The following is a 21834-nucleotide window of genomic DNA, read 5'->3' as shown; positions in this document are numbered from 1 at the left end:
CCAGACCCTCTGGTCTCCGCTGTAGCGTCAGGGGCGCGGAGCCCGGCGTAGCTCTGACCGGTGAACGCCAAGAGCAGCAGGGGCGCGGGGTCCGAGAAGAGTGGGTCCTGGGGTCCGCGTGCGCGGGCTGCGCCTCCCCGGGCCGTTTCTCTCTCCCCCATCCCTCGGCCCTGGCTCCTTTAGTTTGGAGCAAGAGATTCTTCCTAGAACATAAACCTGTTTCCACCTGTTCGTTGATCAATTCTTAAAATAACCCCTCCGCCTGTTTTTTTTTTTTTTTTTTGGTGTGTGTGTGTGCGTTTGCAGTTTAAACGAATCCCCAGGACAGAACCAAAAGGAGGAGAAATTATGCCCAGAAAATTTTACCCGCATCCTGGACAGTTTACTCGATGGTTATGACAACAGGCTGCGTCCCGGATTTGGGGGTATGAACGATTTCAATCGCCCAAGTGTGTCCTCTGTATGTCTCTCTCTGCGTCTGCCTGTCTGTCTGTGGGAATATCATTAGGTATGCCTGGAATGCGAAAATGAAAAATCGGTTAGTCTCTCTCTTTCTCCTCCCCCCCCCCTCCCCTCGTTTGACAAGACCTCCGGCGAGAAGCCCGCCCCCGCGGTACTTTCCATCCCCCCGCCCCCTCGGCAGCTCGCGGCCCCCACACTAATTACCTCCTGGGACCTGACTGCTGGGCGGGGGAGGGTGAAGGGAAGGAGTCAAAAACGCGGACCTGGGGCTCAGCCGGCCCGCTGCTCCGCGTCCTGAGAATGGGCTTCTCCCAACTTGGCCACCGTGCTCAGAGCAGGTTGCACTTGGACAGCCGGCTCTAAGTCCCCTGTCCCCCCACGTGGTGTTACTTCCTCAGCCAAAACCTCGACCCTGTTCTACCTAGGACAGGAATCTAGGGCACGAAGCTGTCTGCTCTCCTAGAGAACCCCGTCCTTGCCTATTCTTTTCTACCCTGGGATCAAATTGTACTTTATTTGGAGAGGTGGCTGTTTACTTCCCTCCCAAGACTTGGAAGTTAGGGATGCTTCTGCTTTATTTCTTCCTGAAGTAATATGCATAAGGGTCTAATAGAGGCACGTCCATTCACAGCACTGTTGCTCTTTTTTCCCTATTCATAGGCCCTTTGCTTATGTAATGAGAACCTCAGGCATCCTGCTAGGCACCAGGTTCACAGAAATCTCAAGATACGATTGTTAACCTCAAACACCCTCTCAGACCAGTTCAGTGAGAACAGTCTTTACCTAAAGCCTCAGCCCATGTCTCTGACCACCGAGTTCCTGTTCTTTCCACTATTCTGATCTAGTTACTTCTTGGGAAATGAGTCGAGTAAGACACAGGCTCTACCTTAAAGGATAAAGAACCTCACTGTTTAACCTCACAACAACCCCGAGAGAAAGGCATTAATTACTACCCCTGTTTTACAGATGCAGAAGTTGAGGCTTGGGAAGATAACCAACTGGTCCAAGTTCACAGTTAATAAATGGCATGGGCAATATTGGAACCCAGATCAAGTTGTGTACTTAAAAGACAAACCCACAAACATGGGGGTGCTGTCAGATACTCTCTGATGAATATCATAGTATTAGAAGCACTGAGGCATTTGCGCTTCCTTTTGAGGGTTTTAGGAGATAAGGATGGGGAGTGTAGAAAGTAAATGGGAGCAGGATGTTCCTGGGAAAAAGAACAGAATTAGATATTATTCCAGAGGTGTTTGGTCCCAGCTTAGAAAGAATTGTTGAAAATAAAAGAGAATTGGATGGGTTTTAGGAGTCTCTCCAGTCTTGTTCTTCTCATGTAACAAAGGAGAATGTTTGAAAGAGAAAGTGATTTATACTGAGGAACAGAACATACTAGGCTTCTCTGGTGGTAAAGAATCTGCCTGCAATGCAAAGGACACAGGAGACTCAGGTCCGGTCCCTGGGTTGGGAAGATCCTCTGGAGAAAGGGAATGGCAACCCACTGCAGTATTCTTGCCTGGAGAGTTCCGTGGACAGAGGAGCCTGGTGGGCTATAGTCCTTGGGTTCCTTAAGAGTCAAACATGACTGAATGACTAACATAACATATTAATGATAGACTGGAATCCAGTCTTCTGGAACCAGGAGCCCCCTTTATTCCTTATTCCTGGATTTTATTGAGAAGGTTACTGGGAGCCATTGAGGGATTTAATTCTTTTTTTTTTTTTTTGCATTTTGACAGTGATAAAGGTGGGTGAGAGGATGAAAGATTCTCCCAGTTCTTCTCATGTTGCCTCTCTATGGGTAGGGTGCTTAGCCCTGCATTCGCCTTCATGCAAATCTGAAAAAAGGCTTCCTTACAGAAGTGAATCATTTGTCAATGCACGATCTTTCATAAGTGACTGGGAAATTATCACTTTAGATCAAAAATAACTGTGTGGAGAAGGTTTCAGATGATGTGCTGCTATTTAAGGCTATATTATATCAATAAAAGAGGATTTATCTGCCCATAAAGTTTTTAAACTTGACATTTTAAGTAAAGGAAAAAAATAATAGAAGTATCAAATCACATGTAGTTTAAATATTCATTAGTGAGCTGATGTCCCTGAACATAAATTAAAGCAAAAAGTTATTGAAACTGTATGATTTTATGATTAAATGTGGAAAATTGAAAACACATCTGCCCAGTTGGTTGTAATGCAAGTTATAATTCAAAAGGAAGAAGGGATCCATTGTAGATGCATCATTTTTTTACCAACTACCTTCTCCCATGATAGTATATAGACAATAAAATAAATGAAACCCACCTATAGAAGCCCTTGCTGGATTTTGGTTAGCTGCAGGACTGCTGAAATGTTTCAAGGGCACTGGTCATCCTGTTTGTCTCTGCCGAGTGACATTCATTGCCCACTTGGAGGTTCTTTTATACCTTTATGGGAAGGGGTTGAATTCACATTATTTTAAGTGTTAGTAGTTGATTCATTATTAATAATTTACCATGTAGCACAATTTTGGGGGTTGTTGCTCATAAATATTTGTGGTGAATGTGATTCATTATTTAGAAGTGGGTCATTCTCTGTAAATGTGTAGTATTCCAGATGTAACAGAGGAACAGTAATTCTCACCTGCAGAAAAATGTGTAATCTGTTTACGTGATGTTATAAATGAGCATCACAGAAAAATGAGAAAATTCATTGTTAGCAGAAACTCTTGAATGCCACAGGTTTGATGCCTTTCTTGACATTTTATATCTTGTGGAAAATTTGGCATTTTTGAAATGAAATGAAAATAATTCAGAATTTGACCATTGTGCTATAAATACAGATTTACTTCCTGGTTCCCTTAATCCTACTTCTGCTCTTTGTAGATCGTTTACTTTATATCTGTTTATACAACTTAGCAGTGTTCCCTTTAAAATAAAGCTAAAAGCAAAGATCTGAATTGAAATGGGAAGGTTTGTGATTGCTCAGTAGGCCAGGCAAGGGTTGAAATAGACTTGGAAATGAAATTACGTATTTTTAACTCAGCAGCACAGCTTGCAATGGGGAAGTAAAAGGAACTGAAATGGTTCTTTCTTTTCATCCCTCCAGGATCCCCTCTCCCTTGTCTCTGTTGGAAGAGGAAAGGGTGAAGGGGAGACGGGAAGGATGGAGGCAGAGTGAGTGAGGGCAGCTAGACTGGGACATCTGAAAAGGCAGAGTTCTTCCAGCCTGCTACCAGCTGGAAGGAGCTTGCACCAACCAGAGGCAGCACACAGTAAACCATCCCACAAAGGAGCTAGAGAGCCATCCCCGGGGCCTCTGTCCCCCTCAGCACTGTTACACAAGCTCTTAAAAATGCATAGCTAAGGCGCTAACCACCTGGAGACAGCCTAGGAAGCCAGCCCTTATCCACTTCCATTGATCGAAGGATTACACAATCTTTTTGTGCATCTCTGCACAAAATCTGGAATAATTGAGGCACATGATCTGGAATAATAAATGCTTCTAGAGACGTATAGATAGAGATAATTGCCTTGGCTCATCTTCCACAATCTCTCTGAAATGGCAGTGGAACAGGAGGGTTTTGCAAGGATGTTCAGAAACACTGTAGGACTTCATGTGAGTAAGGTTTTCTGCAGCTTTGAAAACATTTTCACATAACGATTTCTAATAAGATGATCACAACAATGCAAAAAGATAAGCAGGGCATGCTGCATTCTTCTCTTTAGAGAGGAGGCTGGGAAAATTGCAAGGAATTACCCAAGAATCCTGCATCTTCTAATTGAGAAGACAAGATCAGAACTCACACTTGACTCTTTAAAACCTTAGTCAGGCAGCTGGTCTTTTGCTTCAACCACTTCTAAGACATTTTTTGCATCCTTCTGTTGACCAAGAGTCAAATTTTCATGAACATACCTTCCTGTTACTAAGTAGGTCATTACAGTAAGCAAAACGCCATTTCCCCCAGAGGAGTAAAATGAGAACTTTTATTTTAAAGACTTAATAGTATTTTTAAATGGGAAAGCAAACACTGGGGGAATATATTGTTGTTCAGTCACTTAGTCGCGTCTGACTTTTTGCGACTCCATGGACTGAAGCAGGCCAGGATTCCCTGTCCTTCACCATCTCCTGGAGCTTGCTCAAAGTCATGTCCATTGAGTTGGTGATGCCATCCAACCATCTTGTCCTTTTCTCCCCCTTCTCCTGCCTTCAATCTTTCCCAGCATCAGGATCTTTTCTAATGAGTTGGCTCTTTGCGTCAGGTGGCCAAAGTATTGGAGCTTCAGCTTCAGCATTAGACCTTCCAGTGAATATTCAGGATTGATATCTTTTAGGATTGATATACCCTAGGTAAATTTGGAATAATTTTCCCACAGAAATGCAAATATCCTTGAAATGTTTTAAAATGATGTATTGTTGTTCAGTCACTAAGTTGTTTCCTGCTCTTTGCAACCCCACATCTCAAGCTAAAAATTAAATTGATATATCATGCCAGCTTTATTAATTGAATGTTGACAGAGAATATATTTTTAAAAATATATAAATGAAAAGAACACTTGAAGTCCACAGGGCAACAGAAAAATAAAGCTTCATTTTCTTCAAACTTGTCACTTCCATTCATTGGTTAAATCAATAGATAGTGAGAAATTGTTATGTGCTAAGAACGATGTGAAGTTGTAAAGATATAATTCTGAATCAGACACAGGCTAAGCAGTGTAGAGAGATAAAAATAACAGGGAAGCAAATAATTAAAGATAATGCTATGAAACAATCCAGATGCTAAGATAAGGAATAAATTGGGTGAGAGATCTATTTCAGATACAGTGGATAAGGTAGATGTTTAAGCTGAGACCTAAAGGTGACAGACAGGGGGAGAGTAAGTAAAACTTGTCTCAGGCAGAAAACAAAAACAAGAAACAAACGTGAAGACTAAGTTGGGTAATAAATTAATGAGTTTCAGACAGTGAAGGGCGTCCAGTTGCCTGGAGTCAGAAAGCAAGAGGAAGAATCTCATAGGCCTAGCTTAGTGTCGTTAGAGGAGGTCAGATTAGGCAAGGTCTTTCATAAAGGAGTTTTCTTTTATGAACCTGGATGCCGTTGGAGTTTTTTAGGCAGAGGGAATGACATTATGACTTAGATTGTAATATGGTATCTCTGGCTGCTGCATAATAAAAAGGCCTAGATATGGAGTTGGGACAATGTTAGAAGCAAGGAGACCAATGGGGGGAAAAAAAAAAACCTTTTATTTTCTGGTTGTCTCCATTTAGTTAATGGTGGCTTGGAATAAGACGGTAGATGCAACAAAGATGAATATAAATAGATAAAGGTGAGATATATTTTGGAGGCATAATTCAACAAAAAATTGGTGATGGATTCCTATATCGGTGGTAAAGGAGAGGGAGAAATAAAAAGAGTCCTGGATTTTTTATTTTGAGAAAATGGATGGAGAATAGTGTTATTTAGATTGGAGAGGATTGGAGGAGGAACAGTAAGGGGAGGGGGTGGAATTTAGAGATCATGTGTGGGTATTTGAACGGTGCTTCTAAGTAGATAAAAGCCTAAGTTGTCTTTAGGTGGGCCTTCTGGTAAGAAGGAACTTGCTGAGAACGGCTGTGTCCCTGCATGAACATAATAAGGCTGAGGAGTGAGGGGGTCAGTGTGATACAAGGATGAGGTTGTACAAAGCTTCGCAGGCTGGTGAGAGCTTTGCTTTTACTCTGAATCATATCAGAAGTAATTGGAAGGATTCCACTAGGGGTGAGACCTGAACTGGCTAATTTTCAGATGCTCACCTTGGTTGCTGGGTTGAGGATTGAGAACATAAGTCAGGGTCAAAGGCAGAAAGGTTTTTATGATCAACCAGGCAAAAACTGATGGCCATTTTGACCAAGTTGATGGCAGAGAAGCCTGAAAAATTGTAAGAAATGGTTGGCTTTTGGCTATTTTTCAAAGTTCTAGTCTACTGGTGACAGCTAGACTATGAGATGTGAGAAAAAAGGGAGACGTCAGGTCTGACTCAAGAGTTTTAGACTTGAACAGCTAGAAGAACGGAGCTGCCAAAACTGACTGAAGCAGCTTGGGGATGTAGTTGAACAATTTGCATGTGGATATGTTACATTTGAGCTACTTACTGGATGCAAAATGAAGATGGTCTTGGAAGGCAGGGATATTGGATATGTCAATGTGTATGGTATATAAGGCTATAAGACTACAGAGAAAACCAAGGAATTAATGGTGATAGAGAAGAAGTACAAATATTGAGCTCCAAAGTCCACGGTGTTAAGAGGTAGAGGAAGAGGAGGAGGAATTTCTGTCTCAGGAAGACTGAAAAGGAATGGCCTTTGAGGTCGAAAGAACACATCAAAGAGAGTGTTTAGATTGGATGTAAAGAAAAAAAGGTATTTCAAAGTAGAGGTAAGATTGATCAATTATGTCTAATGCTTCTGACAGATAAAGATAAGAACATCAAGTGGACCGCTAGATTTAGCAATATCTACATCTCCAGTGATTTTGACAAAGGCAGCTTCGGTGACGTGATGAAGGTGAAAGTCTGATTGCGTGCGTTCTGGAAAGAATGAGAGGAGTTTCTTTCTGGGCGTCTGTACAGGGAAGCAGAGAAATGAGCTGGTAAACGGGAGAAGTAGCATCAAGAGATCTTTTTTTAAAATGAGAGAAATAAGATTATTTTAAAACTTTGAAGGAACGATGCTGTAGATAGGGAAAAAAAACTGATGATACTGACAAAAGAAATTTTAGTGGATCCTAAACATGAAAACTAGATTGTAATAGATGATGGGGTGAATAAAAAGAGAATTCCAGGCAGTCAGCATAGTCTTCTTTTCCCCTCAAAGTTTACATATGAAAGAGAAGAGGAAGAGGGAAGGTTACCTTTTCCAAAGAATTAGAAATACCATGAGCTGTTTGTGTACCACTGGAAACAGACGAGGAGAGAATAATTTAATATTAGAGTGGAGGGAAGGGATAACTGAAAGAAAGATGCCCTTGAGACAGCAAGAGACTGTAGAATCCAAATCACAAATTTACTTTCTTATGCTCTTGATTTAACAAAAAAGATGTACTAGTGCTAATATACACGTAGGTTCCTTAGGACAAGAATATGCAAAATGTATTTTTTTGTTTCCTAAGATAGGCACTAAAAATTTGGTTATTAATAACTTGGTGGACATTTAGATATTTCACTGAGATGTTCGTTTTCTCTTAGATGAAAAATTGCATCAACTTGTATTTTGTATATCATTAAGCAAATAGCTGCTTTATTGTCTAAGCCTTTTTATGTATTTGTTTTAAAAAGCTTCTGCTACACATAATTAGATTCTGGATTAATAATCCTTGGTTCATGACACATTTCCATTATTGGTCCACAGATAGCCTTCTTTATATCTATCCATCTATTCATTCATTTGCTATAATAAAATAAACACCCACTTAAATAATTAAACAGCACAACCTTGATAACTTACTCTGGTATATGGTCTCCCTCATCCTATTTGCCTGTTTTCCCCACCCAAAATAACCATGGTTCTGAGACCTTTTTAAGTTATCACATAGCTTTATTTGAATATTGCTTTAGCTCAAATTTACTCTTTTAATAAAGACATTGAAATTTAAAAAATTTCATTTGTTTTGAACATGCTATTATCTTTTGAGGCTTTTTCACCTGTGTATTTCTAAAATCTATTCTTAGCATCGTGTCTTGCTATGGATCATTCATTTTAACTGCTGTGTGATATTCCCATTGCATAGGAACTAGCTGATTCATCTGCTGCTCTGCTGGCAGAAGGCATTTTGCTTGTTTCCAAGATTGTGTTTCTGTGAATATTCTGGCCCAAATTCCCTGCTGTAAATGTGCAAGAGTTGCTTTTGCATATATATCCAAGAGTGGATTTTTCTGGATCTTAGTGTAAGTGGGAGTTCAATTTGATGAGATAATGCCAAACTGTTTTCTGTGGTAGTTTTACAAATTCAAACCCATTTACAGTGAATATGAGATTCAGGATCCACAAACCTTTCAACACTTTAGAACAGAAATGGTATTTTAATGTGAAATGACTTGTATTTTTCTGATTTCTACTCTGATTGAACATCTTTTCAAAATTTTATTGCTCACAAGAATTTTCCTTCTATGAATAGCATTTTCATCTTTTGCTCATATTTTTTGTTGTTTAGGTACTGTTCTTATTTGTTTATTTGATGGCTTTAATATTTAAAAAGTAAAGCTGGATTCATAGAAGGATCATAGCATAAAGGAGGCACTAATCTTTAATGTCAAAGTAAAGCTCTGTACTTGTTTGCTTTCTCAACAGTATCAATAGATATCTGTTCCTTCTTTAATATGCAGGAAGGCTAGTTTTTCTATATTTTGTAGGTGACAGAGAGAATTAGAGATTTCTTTACATATTACATCAAGATTCATTGTTGTTATCATGCATCTTAAATATTTTAAGTCGCTTGATTTGGGGAGACATTAATAGTGTTTTATGAGATGTAGCTGGATGCACGGATTTAGGTGACTGAAAACCCAGAAAACTTTCAAGTGCATAGCTCAGAAGGCGATTTGGAGAACAGGAGTTGACTCATTTCAGTATCTGCAAAACAGCTTATGTCTTTTTTCCTCGGTGTGACAACACGTTGGACCCTTTTACTAGAGAAGAAATTAAAAAGTGATATTTTTGTCCAGGTCTCTAAAGCTAAAGAGTGGGAAACTGTCTAAGACATTGTTAATTGCTTTCCCACTTTCCAAGCAAGTTTGATTCATTAATAAGATGGGAGTGTTCCTACGAATTTGATCCTGGTGACCTTGGTCCCTTGCAAAACTGTTGAAGATCCCTTTGCCCTAGGAATTGTCCACTGTGTTGGGGGGATTAAAAACTATTTCCTTATTATCAAAGAAGCAAGATTTTAAAATAAAAGATTCCTTTGTGTTACACAAATGCATATAAAATTATGCGAAGTCCTTCCAAGACCAAATTATCTGGATTCTATGTAATTATACTCTTAGGAAGGTTCATTCGAACATCTTAAACAGCAGTGTTAGAGGAAGCGTCTCCTAGAATTATTCTTAATTGCATAGTGACCGTTGTTCATTGAGAACTGATTTATTAGAAATCTATTACATTTAGGGCCTAAAATTTGTTCAGGAAGAGGATACAAATATAAATAAAACATGGATTCTACTTTAATCAGGAAATATTTGTAGCTTAGCTGATGTAACAAATGAATCCCAGAATTTTTTTCCTTTGGGGAGGTTTTAAACCACTACTAGGATGATACTGGGAAGACAATCAAACACATAGTTATTTACCACCTAGTATGTGAAAGACACTGAGCTTGTTTGGGATTTCCGAGAGAGTTAAGATTCACCTTTGCTGTTAAAGAGAGAAAGAGTCGAGCAGGCTGTAATGAGAAGAAGAGCAAATGCATAAGAAGAGCTGCAGGAATGTAGTTCAGAAACTACTCATGAAACAAAGCAAGAAAGATAGGTATGGCATGTTATGTACTAGATAGAAAATCATGTGTATGTTATTAATCGTGGATGTGCTATTTAATGACATCACTAACATAGTAAATCTAGAATATGTCTTGTAGATCAACCAGGGAGTTTATGATTCTGGCTCTGGAATATAACATTTAACCTCTGTGATCTCAGTTTCCATATCCATAAAGTCCTCTTAAAATACCAGTCCTGGAGAATGTTATGAAGCTTGAATGAAATAGCGTATGGGAAGAATTTAGTACCCTGCTTGGCACATGCAGACATACCTGCTCAGTCACTCATTTGCGTCCGACTATTTGTGACCCACGAACTATAGCCCACTAGGCTCCTCTGTCCGTGGGATTCTCCAGGTGATGCATCTGGAGTGGGTTGCCATGCCTTCTTCCAGGGGTACTCCCGACCCAGGGACCAAACCTGCATCTCCCGCATCTCTTGCATTGCAGGTGGCTTCTTTACCGCTGAGCCACTGGAGTAGGCCACTGGCACATAGCAGGCCTTCAATAAATACTAGTGTCTTTGCTTATTGTTCTTGGGGAACAGCCCCACTGCTCGGGAGCAATTCCTCATGTACGCGCCCCTGGATTCGTCCACTCCCCACCCCCGCTGCCGCACCCCTTGTCCAGGACACTGTCATCCGTCACCTGACTTAGCACAGTGGCCTCTTGGAAGAGATTTCTTCAGCTGGTTGTGTGTGTATGTTAGTCACTCAGGTATGTCCAACTGTTTGTGATGCAATGGACTGTAGCCCTCCAGGCTCCTCTGTCCATGAATTTCTCCAACAAAGTTGCTAGAGTGGGTTGCCATTCTGTTCTCTAGGGTATCTTCCAGACCCCAGGATTGAACCTGGGTCTCCTGCACTGAAGGCAGATTCTGTACTGCCTGAGCCAGCAGGGAAACCTTCTTCTACTCTTGCTTCCCTATAATTCAGTGTCCATACAAGTGCCAGAGTAATTCAGATCATGTATTTTCCTTACATCAAACTTTTCAATGGTCTCCCAGTGATTAAGGAATACAAATCAAACTTCTTACCATAGCCTATAAACAGAGGCAGAGCTGGACTGCCTATCAGAGGGAGACAACTTGGGGGAAAACGACAGGACAAATGATTAACCTCTGCATTCAGTTGCCTTGGCTGCCATAACAAAGTGCCATGGACAGAGTGGCTTCAATAACAGCAAGTTCATTTTTTCACAATTCCAGAAGCTAGAAGCCCAAGATCAATGTGTCAGCAGGCTGATGTCTTCTAAGCTCTGTCCCCTTGGCTTATAGAGGCTGTCTTCTCTTTGTATCTTCACATAGCTTTTCTCCTGTGGGTATCTGTGTTCTATTTCCTCTTCTTGTAAGGACTCCAATCATATTAAATTCAGGCCCAACCTAATGACCTCATTTTAAGTTTATTCCCCTTGTAAAGACCCTATCTCAAAATATAATCACATTCTGAAGTACTAGATGCTCAACGTGTGAGTTTGGGAGAATATAATTCAGCTCATAACAATCTCTTTCACTGGGATTTCTACAAATTTAAAACAGTGAACTTAACATGTATTATAAATAAGTTGCTTAAAAGATACAACTTTCAGAATATGGACAGCGAAGGAGGTGTTCTGTCTGAGTTTTTCCCCTTGAAATTCTCTTACCTGAAATGCATTTTCTCAGCTTTTCCAATGTCTTGTGATCATTCTTCAGATCTGTTTGAAAGTCACTGCTTTGGAGATCGGTGCAACATTACAAATCAACTGTGTGCTGTGTGCTGGGTCGCTCAGTCGTGTCTGACTCTTTGCGACCCATTGCCTGTAGCCCACCAGGCTCCTCTGTCCATGGGGATTCTCGAGGCAAGAACACTGGAGCGGGTTGCCATGTCCTCCTCCAGGGTATCTTCCCAACATGGATCGAACCCAGGTCTCCTGCGTTGCAGGTGGATTCTTTACCATCTGAGGCACCAGGGAAGCCCACTATACAGGAAATCAGCTACACCTTAATAGAAAAATAGAATTTAGAAATTAAAAATAAGTCACTGCATTGAAGAGTGGCTAAAAAATCTGCAGTGGCTTTCCCAGACTATTACCAGCCTGTTTTGTTTCTCTTATGAATGATGGCATTGTTTCATTTAATTCATTTCCTTATTATTTATGCTTTGACTCCCCCAATAGCATGTTAAGTGCCTGAGGCAGGAAACTTCTGATTTACCACTGTAACACCAGAGCCTAGCATGTAATGGTGTACATTAGGTGGTCACTCAATAAATGTTGAATGAATGCATGTCCAAATGCCATTTTTCTATCAATTATATATTTTTAGGCTCTCATTCAATCTCAGACCTTTTTGATTGTGTAAAGTAAATACTGAATAATGTCACAAATAATCAAGGTTGTAATTCTGAACATAAAGCATTTTTCAAGAATCATTGAAAAAGTAACAATGTTATATCAGAATTGGAAAAGATTCATTATTATCATGGAATCATTATAACTTTAAGAATTAGCATAAACCCACGCACCTTAAAATAAATGTATAAGGAAAAATATGATTGGCTTAATCCCTCCCTTTCCTACCTTTCCTGCATGTCAGTAGAACACCTGTGGTATTAATATTTTGCAGGACACAGTTAGCTAAATAAATACTGTTCTAGGAAACGGATAAACATTTTCTGTGAACTAAAGTGAACAGCATCCCCTCGGAACTGTTAGAAATGTAAATTTTCAAGCCCTACTTTAGACCTACTCTGCAGCAAGTCTGAGCTAGGCGCGAGCAATGTGTGCCTTAATAAACCTTCTGGGTGGTTCTAATCCAGTTAAAGTTTGAGAACCAGTTTCCTAAATTGATCTTCAAAGTAACTGAATTTCTTAAGATTCTCATCAAACAGTCTTATTGTCAAGATCTACTCAGCCTTAATTGTTCTGGGTGACTTATCACTCCTTGTCCTGACTTGCACTGAAGTAATGTTTTTAACACTTTAGCAATTGTCCTTAAGAAGCTAGCAGAGTGATTTCTCCCACTTTTGAATTTTTTTAAATGAAATCTTCATCTACTAGGGTTTGACACACATTATTTGCTTCCTGGATTACCTGTCTATTCCTGAAGCACTTTGACTTTCATAAGCTTATTATTATCATATTTTTGTAGTTGCTGATTTCAATTTCTCATTCAAATAAAAATTCAGTCAACTTCTCACACTTAGTCTCTCTGTTTTTTGGTTATTTTTTTAAAAATGAAAAAAATTTTAAACATTTTAGAAAATGTTATTTTTAAAAAATGAAAACTCATGGCAGATCAGCCAGATTTATGCTTTTTCTCTCACTGTACTTCCAAAGGATATATTTTTCTTAGGATACTTATTCAAAAAAGAATTTTCTTTCTCCTTCAGACTACTTTTCTTTCTGTGGTTCAATCTTCACCATGTAGAGGGAGAAATACTCTCATCTGTTTTATGAGGATAACTTTAGACCTAGGGCATAAAGTTATTCCAACTGCTCTGTGTCCTTTTTGGTGGAAGTCCAATTGCCTACCCAGTATTCAAGAGAAACAGTCCATCTTGATAACGGATGTTGTTCTTTCCAGTATGGAATAGGTAGCCCCTGGCCATCCAGTGTTATAAACCATCATATAAGAAATGATGTTCAAGAGTGTAACAATTTAAACTTTTTATTAGTAATTAAAATTGCTACTATGTACAATAATAATTACTATCATTATTGAGCATGTTATGTTCTGGAGACTGGGACAAGTGATTTACATGTCTTATTTCAGCTAATAACCATTAAAACCTCCTCTGTATCTGATGATATATGACTTGACCAAGATCATGCAATTAGAAACTACTAGCGCTGAATTTGAACTCCAGAATTTCCTATTTTAAGCAGCATGCTAAACCTGGATCGCCGCAGTTTCCTCTGTCTGAAATCTGTGTCAGCCCTGTTGCCGTGATGCTCCCATGTTTTTGCTTCTGCCAAACACACCCGTACACTTGTTCCTGAAAGTCTTATTTAGATGTAGGAAAGAATCTCAATAGCAAAGAAAAGCTAATACTTGATAAATACTTTCATGAAAGTGTAACTGTGTTCAGGGTCTCTTAGGAGAAATTTCATCTGGTCCCCATCAATAGTCTTATCTGATAGGTAAGGTTGCTGCCCTTGAGGAGTTAAGTAACTTGCCCAAGACCACACAGCAAGTAGATGGCAGAACATACATGGGTTTGACTTTTAGGAGAGCTTGTCTTTGATCCTAATTACCAGTAGATGATCTTCCAATTGTTAACAGTGACCTGAATCATTTTTGTGTTTATTTACCAATATCCTCAACTCACTGAAGATGTGTTCCTTACAGCCATTATGGTTTTCCTCTACTTCACTCTTGTGGTTAAGTTCCCTCTTTTTAACAGCTCACTTCTTTACTAAAAGCCAATCAGATGTTGGGCTATAAAAAAAATCACAAAGGCTAAAAGCTTTTGTTCCCTACACTGCCTGTTGTAACAGTGCCCGGGGGTGATGTATCTTTGAAGAGCTAAGATTCGCAGTAAGTACTTGGGGTTTCTTTTTGCCTGTAAGTAAATATTGCTTTCTGGTTTTGTTGGTCTTTTGTCTACATTTTTTGGAGAGATGCATAATCTCACTGAAAACATAAGATGCTTATAAAACCATGATTTATCTGTCTTTACTTTTTAATTATCAAACCCTCCTTGCCTGTAGGATTGGTAATTATCTTTTCACACTTGTTTAATTCATGCCTACTAGGTCCTGTTACAGAAGTGAAAACTGACATATATGTCACTAGCTTTGGACCTGTTTCTGATGTTGAAATGGTAGGTATTTGGGAAATTAAATGTACTTTTTGAGGTTTGGAGAAAACATGCATAAGAGGGCAATTAACATTTATCTTATAATCGATTGCACAGAGCTACAAAGTGAAAGAACAGCCTAAAAAGTTTTAAAAAGTGAGACATTTTAATTTGCATTTCAGCTGTAATATTTGAGGTTTTTTTCTGGTTTGGAGTCATTCTCAACAAAGAAAAGAACGTTCTTTCCCCACAATACAATGTTGTATGTAATATTTTTTCCCTTAGAAAATTATTGAGGAGGAGAAAATTAGAGAGTGTCATTAGTTTTGGTATGAAACTATATTGTAGTCCTAATTGCATTTAGAATTCCTTGTTGGCCCACTTGCTCACCACCTCTCCTCCCGTAGAACTTCCATAGAACATCAAGCCCTGGTCAGGATAAATTCAGTTTTTCTTTCTAATATTAAATATTTTCAGTTTCCTGGTCAAATAAATGACCCTAGGTGAACGTAAATAAATTCTGTGGATATAAGATTTCTCTTTTACATACTTTGTCTTAAAGAGATGCCTACAATTTTATGATTAATTATGCAATGTTATTTGTTACACATTAACTAATTTTGCCACTTGATTTAAAACAAAGTACAACTGTAATTACCTGGTGGCTGGCAGTTTTATTAAATTAGAGTAACTATTCTTGAATGATTAATATGTATGATAATTTATTTATCTAACAAATGTAAAAGATTAACATATCAGATGGACATAATATGCTTTAATTGCTGACACTCCTTTTGCTCCTATTTGTTTTTATCTGGGGTAGTCTTTTCTGAGGGCAAATCTAGAATTTAATGCATTTTTCTGCATATTTATGTGTAATCATCTGTGATTGAATATATCACAAACTAACTTCCCTAGGAATACACAATGGATGTGTTCTTCAGACAGACATGGATTGACAAAAGACTAAAATATGATGGCCCCATCGAAATTTTGAGATTGAACAATATGATGGTAACAAAAGTATGGACTCCTGATACTTTCTTCAGGAATGGAAAGAAATCTGTCTCACATAATATGACAGCTCCAAATAAGCTTTTTAGAATTATGAGAAATGGCACAATTTTATACACAATGAGGTAGTCATTTTTTAAATTTTTTAACTGTTTTTTCTTTCTTCCCTTCCTTCCTTCCTGTCTTTGTTTTTTCCTTCCTTTCTTCCTTCCCACTCATTGAGGAATCTATAAAATTATTTTTTTTAAAGTTCTGATTTTATTTAATTGCCTTTTTTCGATCATAGACTCACCATAAGTGCAGAATGTCCCATGAGATTGGTGGACTTCCCCATGGATGGCCATGCCTGCCCTTTGAAATTTGGGAGTTGTAAGTTACAATCAGATTGTGGTTAGGATTTATGATTACCTCATGCAAGCTGATGTTTTCGTATGTTCATGATTTTCCATAGTCTAACATTTAAATCATTGTCCATGACAATGACTTGTCGAGGTTTGACTTTTAGGAGACAGTTTATTACCTAATATATTTAAATTAAGAGGTAAAAACAACCCCTTTTCCCTCACCAGAAGCAAAAGTTATTTCTATTTGCTGCCTAGAAAGCCTAGGTAGATCGAGGCATAGTTAATAGGTTGGTGATCAGTGGTGAAACTCAGGGCCCACACAGTGTTCTTGCCTGGAGAATCCCGGGGACAGCAGAGCCTGGGGTCGCACAGAGTCGGACACGACTAAGTGACCCGGCGGCGGCAGCAGCAGAACGCCTTGGATGGTGGTGTATCAGGGAAGGAGTGAATGCTTTTTTTCATTTTTTAAATTTAACAGCTTCTGTTACAAGCAGAAACCTTTATGGCAGACTTGAAAAAAGCAAAAGAACGTTCAGGGCTTCCTGACATGACATGGGGTAGAATAACATAAGCGGCACGCCTAGTATGAACATGGCTGAAGCGTGACCGACACCCCTTAGGAGGGATGGTCTGATACGTGGGCAGAACACGACAGGATAGTACCTTGTGGGCTACATCAGTCAGCTTGGGTATTACTCTCAGTGCTGTTGGATGCCTTTGGAAGGTTTTACTAAGGGTAGTTGAGAAAGGACTTTACCTAGATTAGAGCTTTCTGGAGTGAAATTTAAATTATTATAGTACAAATAGTTTTCACTTCTAGCCCCAGTAAGATCACGCTTTCTGTTCATTCTGGGGAGAATGGACTGTAGAAACAGAAGAGCTGGAGGCTGTGTGTCTTAATAGACGGATGGTGGTGACTTAGACTAGATTAGAGGAGGTGTAAGGCATGGATTTGGGATACTTTGTGGTCGTTAAGGCAAAAGGATGAAATGAATGGGTAGGACAGAATAGGAGTCTCTTTCACCCAAGCTCCCCTCTCAGAGACGGCAGCAAAATGTGCTTGCCTCTTCTCACGTCTGCCTCAAGTATTTGACTCAATCAGAATCTACCAAAAATAGATGCTGACTTTTACTATTGCTTCAGATTCCCAGTCACAATGATTGTGAAACTGTCGCCTGCTGTTATTATTGCTTATTGCTTAACTTAATGAGGCTTGGCAGTCACCATTCTTTTTATAACCCTCAGTAATCACAACATTCAAGTTGGGTTAACTTGAAACTAGAGTGAGTCCTTTGCTCTCCAACCAGTGATTTGATGAGAAAAGATAAAAACAGAAAAATACGCGGACAGAAAGGATACCTGACTTAAAATATCGTGGACAGGGTCATAGCATTCTGAGACTTTAAATGCATGGTTTAAGCATGAATATACTTCAGAAGATAAACCTTTAGACCTGATTGCACACCACTAAATGACAATGCAAGCCTTATAGCTCGTTTTGCAAAGTCTTTTGTAGAGATGGTCTTCCTACGTACCAACCCCTTTCGTAGAATTAGACATTTTCACTGAGGGCCTACTGTGCTCTGGCCATTTTAGGAAGCTTTGCAGAGGGCAGCACACAATTCATCCTGGTTCTTTTGAACTCATTTGTGTGTGAGCCAAGCTGTCTGTTCTGGGGAGGCTGGTAAGCAGGCAGCTGGTCTGCATGTGCACTGATCACCAAATAATAGAAAATGGGCTTGAATTGCCGCTGGGAGGGATTTGCTGAAGATGGAAGGGAAAATGTTCTGATTGTGAGAGTTTAAAGGTAGTGGAATTGGTTGTGTAAGTACGTTCCCTGGAGAGCTCTACAAACTGCATAGCCAGTTGTCACCCGCAGAATGGTTCCCAAACAGCATGGATATTGCCCAGAGGCAGAGTCTGGAATAGGTGACCCATGGAGAGCACTTCCAAAGTCGGATTTGCTTTTTGTTTTCGTTGTCATATTATTATAGGAGCATCTGGTATTTGAGAGAGCTGCGTGAGGAAGGAAGATGTCAGTATCAGTCAGGTATTAGAAGTGAGTTAGAAGGGAAAGGAATAGCAGTTGGACAGTACTTTGGGTGGGGGTTATTATTTCTCCTTTTCACTTGTTTATCCTATTAGTGTGGAAACGTATCCAAGGGCACTGATGCATAGATCGCATTTTAGTTGCCTTAGTTTTAGTCTCTCCTCCTGTAAACCTTTGGCATAAAAATGAGAGATATGCCCAGTTGCAAGACTGCTTATTTTATCTCTACAGTTTTCTCAATCTTAAACATGTTTGAATAAGTCATAATGATACTTGTTTTCATTTATTCCATCTTTCTTGAACATGTGTAATGCTCTTAATCATTGACCGTCATTGCTGAGGGAAAAGGTGCCCTGATCCTAACCACCTTCTCTGCTGTCCTCCAGATGCCTATCCGAAGAGTGAGATGATTTATACCTGGACAAAAGGTCCTGAGAAATCAGTAGAAGTTCCAAAGGAGTCTTCCAGCTTAGTTCAATATGACTTGATTGGGCAAACCGTATCAAGTGAAACTATCAAATCCATCACGGGTAAGACATTCAATAATTTAAACCAATATGCAACCTGGCACTAGCTGCTTCATTGAAATATCTTGTGTTTTCAGGGTCCAGCTAAAAGTTTCCAGAAATAGAGTTGATGCATAGCTCACAGTTGAGAATTCTCTTTATTTATATTTAAATCTTGTTTTAGTTTAAAATAAATTCTGAGTTGGTGAGATGCAAGAAATGAACTGGTTTTCTTTTTCAGAAAAAAAGTCAATTGTCAAATATATCAAAACTATTTTCAACAGAATTCGCAGGTAGGAAATCTGATCATTGATTTTTTGAACACTGAATTTTCTCTGTTCTTCAGTGCTTTCCCCAAATCTGTTTTCTTCATCTTGCCCAATTTTTGTGGTGCTACTCTATCTTCTTTTCAAAAATAAAGGCAAAATATAAAATTTAATTATAAAATATGTTACGGGCATATATTAAAGCTGTCATGTGAGTAGATGAATGGTTATTATTGAGGATTCTTGGTCTGTATTTGTTTTGGGGATGTGAATGGAAAGAATCATAGGACTTAGTTTTTGTCACATTCAATGGGAGAAAAATAGCTGATTATTGCTTGTTATTAAACTATTCCTTATGTATATGTATCCCCAGGAAAATATTTTTTGAAAACATTTATTTTCCAGCCTGTAAGTGGTATTAAAAATATGTTTTGGGAAGATTTGAGTCTTCAGTCTGAGGATAAGACTACTGCTTCCTGAGTTACTTTCTTAATGTGTTACTTTCAGATGTAATATTAAAAATATTATCAAGAGCCACCAGAAATCTTATGATATATTTACTTACTATCTTTTTCAGGTTTTTGTCTAAATGCTAATAAAACATACCTGAACTCAGGGATGTTATGGATGGGTCTAAACGTGTTTCTTTATATTTTTTTTCACATATATCACATTTAGAAAGAAAGTTTTTTCCTGAAACTAAGACAGTAAGGCAACCTTTCTCTAAGAATATATGTATATATAATGTATAGCTGTGTATTACAGTTCTTTCTAAAATGAGGCTTTATATTTTCATACAGGTGTGTGTATTTTCATGTTTTTTTCCTAGCGATTTTCCATAAAAGCTAACTCTAAATTCTGCTCTTAAAAATGCTGAAAATGAAGTCTAATTGCTTTTGCAGTGTTAGATCTTTAAAATAGAAAGCACTGCAAGGATTTTTATAAAATTATAGCCCAGCTTACTAAATTGCTTAATCACGATGTAGCAACAGAAATATCCTTCTGTGTAATGATGCTCAGTATTGTTTTACCCTCGTTGGGAACTTCACACTTCTCAATGCCTGTGCTGTCATGCAGAGGAGATACTTTCTTTGCCTAGAATACTGTTTGTTATTTTGAAATATGATTATAAAGCCATTGAATATTTGCTCACAGAACCTATTAATATAACAATTTTCCTCATGCTTCGTTCACAGGTGAATATATTGTCATGACGGTTTACTTTCACCTCAGACGGAAGATGGGTTACTTTATGATTCAAACATACATTCCCTGTATTATGACAGTAATTCTTTCTCAAGTTTCATTCTGGATAAATAAGGAATCAGTTCCAGCTAGGACTGTATTTGGTAATTATAATTCATTTCTTGGTTATTTTTGTCCACCTTACATTTTGATTGTGATTCATGGGACTAGCCTTTAGATATCATCTCTGAGAAAATATTAAACTGTAATATATCTGGCTGTGCTAAGTAAAGAGTCACGTAAGATTTCATTTTTATCAGCTAATACCAAGTAATAAAGCTTGAGAGGATAAGTGCAGTCCATCCTTTCGTTTAGGTCCCCATCAGATTGCCTTTATTGTGAACTGGCAGGTGAAGACCAAGTGTGAATCTGAATATAATTTCACTGTGGGTGATATTCTTGGGTGCCTAGCTTAATGCTGTGTAATTGAATTAAAATCATGTCCAGGTGTTAAAATGAAATGCACTGGGAGCTTAAAATAAAACAAAAGTCATGGATGAATGAATATGAAAGCCTTAGAAATATTTGCCTTTTAATGAAGAGGAACAAAAGGTTTAAATGCATTGAATTTAAAGTATTATATGCTTAGTTTATTAACTCATTGTTGTAGTCTATCTACACCTTATTTTCTGAATATGCCACATTTTTTCTTTTTGTTTATATACTGGCTTCCTATGTATCATTTGTCAATGTATCAAATCCAGAACACATGAGTTTTAATTTTTTTAGCTGTTAATAAGCCTTTGCATATCAGCCATGCTTTTAAATATTACAATTAGTTATAATGATATTTAATTTAATATCTCTCTATTTTTTTTTTCTATTGATTGTGAGTGGAAAAGGCATTCAGTTGTAGGACAAGAATGAAAATGATCAGAATTGCTCTGGAATGGAGGTATAGTCCCCATGACAGAGGCCAGCTTCCCATTGCTTTTTTCTCTTTGGTAGAAAGTCAGATTGAAGCCATGATATAATACCCCTCATCACATAAAAGCTGAAAGAATGCTGATAAGAAGGAACTGAAGAGAGTGGGAACCTCTCATCCCACCCCGATCCATTTAGAGACTTTCTGATGAGGGCCATCTTAGTGTCTGAATGTGGGGACATAGTCCACGGACACCCCCACTGCTTTAATCTTAGGTTTACTCAAGAAGGCTTTGGGATCCTACTGGGGAAACTCTTAGAGGTGGGTTAGTGCTCTGGGCAGAGTGACCCCAAGAAGTCACTGAGCAGGTGTAGTGGGACTGTCTACTTCATAGCATTGCGAGGGTTCAATTAAAGAATAACTGCACATTGCAAGTGTTGAAAAAATTTAGCTATTGAAAATAGATGGGAAATGAAAGAGAGAAAACAACACATTCAAGTTTATTTTCCAGTAGGTCAGGGTTTAAAACCCACATCTGCCACTTAATTTCTCCATCCATAAAATTGTGATAACACGTCTCTCCTTCCGAGACTAGTGAGGATTTAGCATAATGTGTGATACTCATTACAGGGCGTATGGTACACTTAGCCATACTTGTTACTCCCACATGCTCTATTATACTGGGGGGATTAATTTTGTTTTGACTTTGTTGCCTTGATTATTAACTGTTTTTAAAAGAAAACATGCATCTTTCTATTATGTAATGTCCTACACTCTGCAAAATTCTTTTTTCTTAATTGAAGTACAGTTGATTG

The 21834-nt window shown here is 38.5% G+C and overlaps 1 protein-coding gene across 1 annotated transcript in view; it reads left to right on the top strand.

Annotated features, from left to right (window-relative positions):
- The window catches only part of GABRA4 (gamma-aminobutyric acid type A receptor subunit alpha4), a 75533-nt gene that overhangs the window by 203 nt on the left and 53496 nt on the right, over positions 1-21834 (top strand). Inside the window, exons 2-7 of the mRNA XM_043871484.1 lie at positions 307-425; positions 14686-14753; positions 15648-15868; positions 16030-16112; positions 18524-18667; positions 20106-20258. Of these exons, the coding sequence (XP_043727419.1) occupies positions 307-425; positions 14686-14753; positions 15648-15868; positions 16030-16112; positions 18524-18667; positions 20106-20258 (788 nt within the window). The remainder of the gene's footprint in view (positions 1-306; positions 426-14685; positions 14754-15647; positions 15869-16029; positions 16113-18523; positions 18668-20105; positions 20259-21834) is intronic.

Source organism: Cervus elaphus, chromosome 17 (genome assembly GCF_910594005.1).
Source record: "Cervus elaphus chromosome 17, mCerEla1.1, whole genome shotgun sequence".
Classification (NCBI taxonomy): domain Eukaryota; kingdom Metazoa; phylum Chordata; class Mammalia; order Artiodactyla; family Cervidae; genus Cervus; species Cervus elaphus.
The sequence above is the reverse complement of the archived record's forward strand: the minus strand, read 5'-3'. Positions and strand labels throughout refer to the sequence as shown.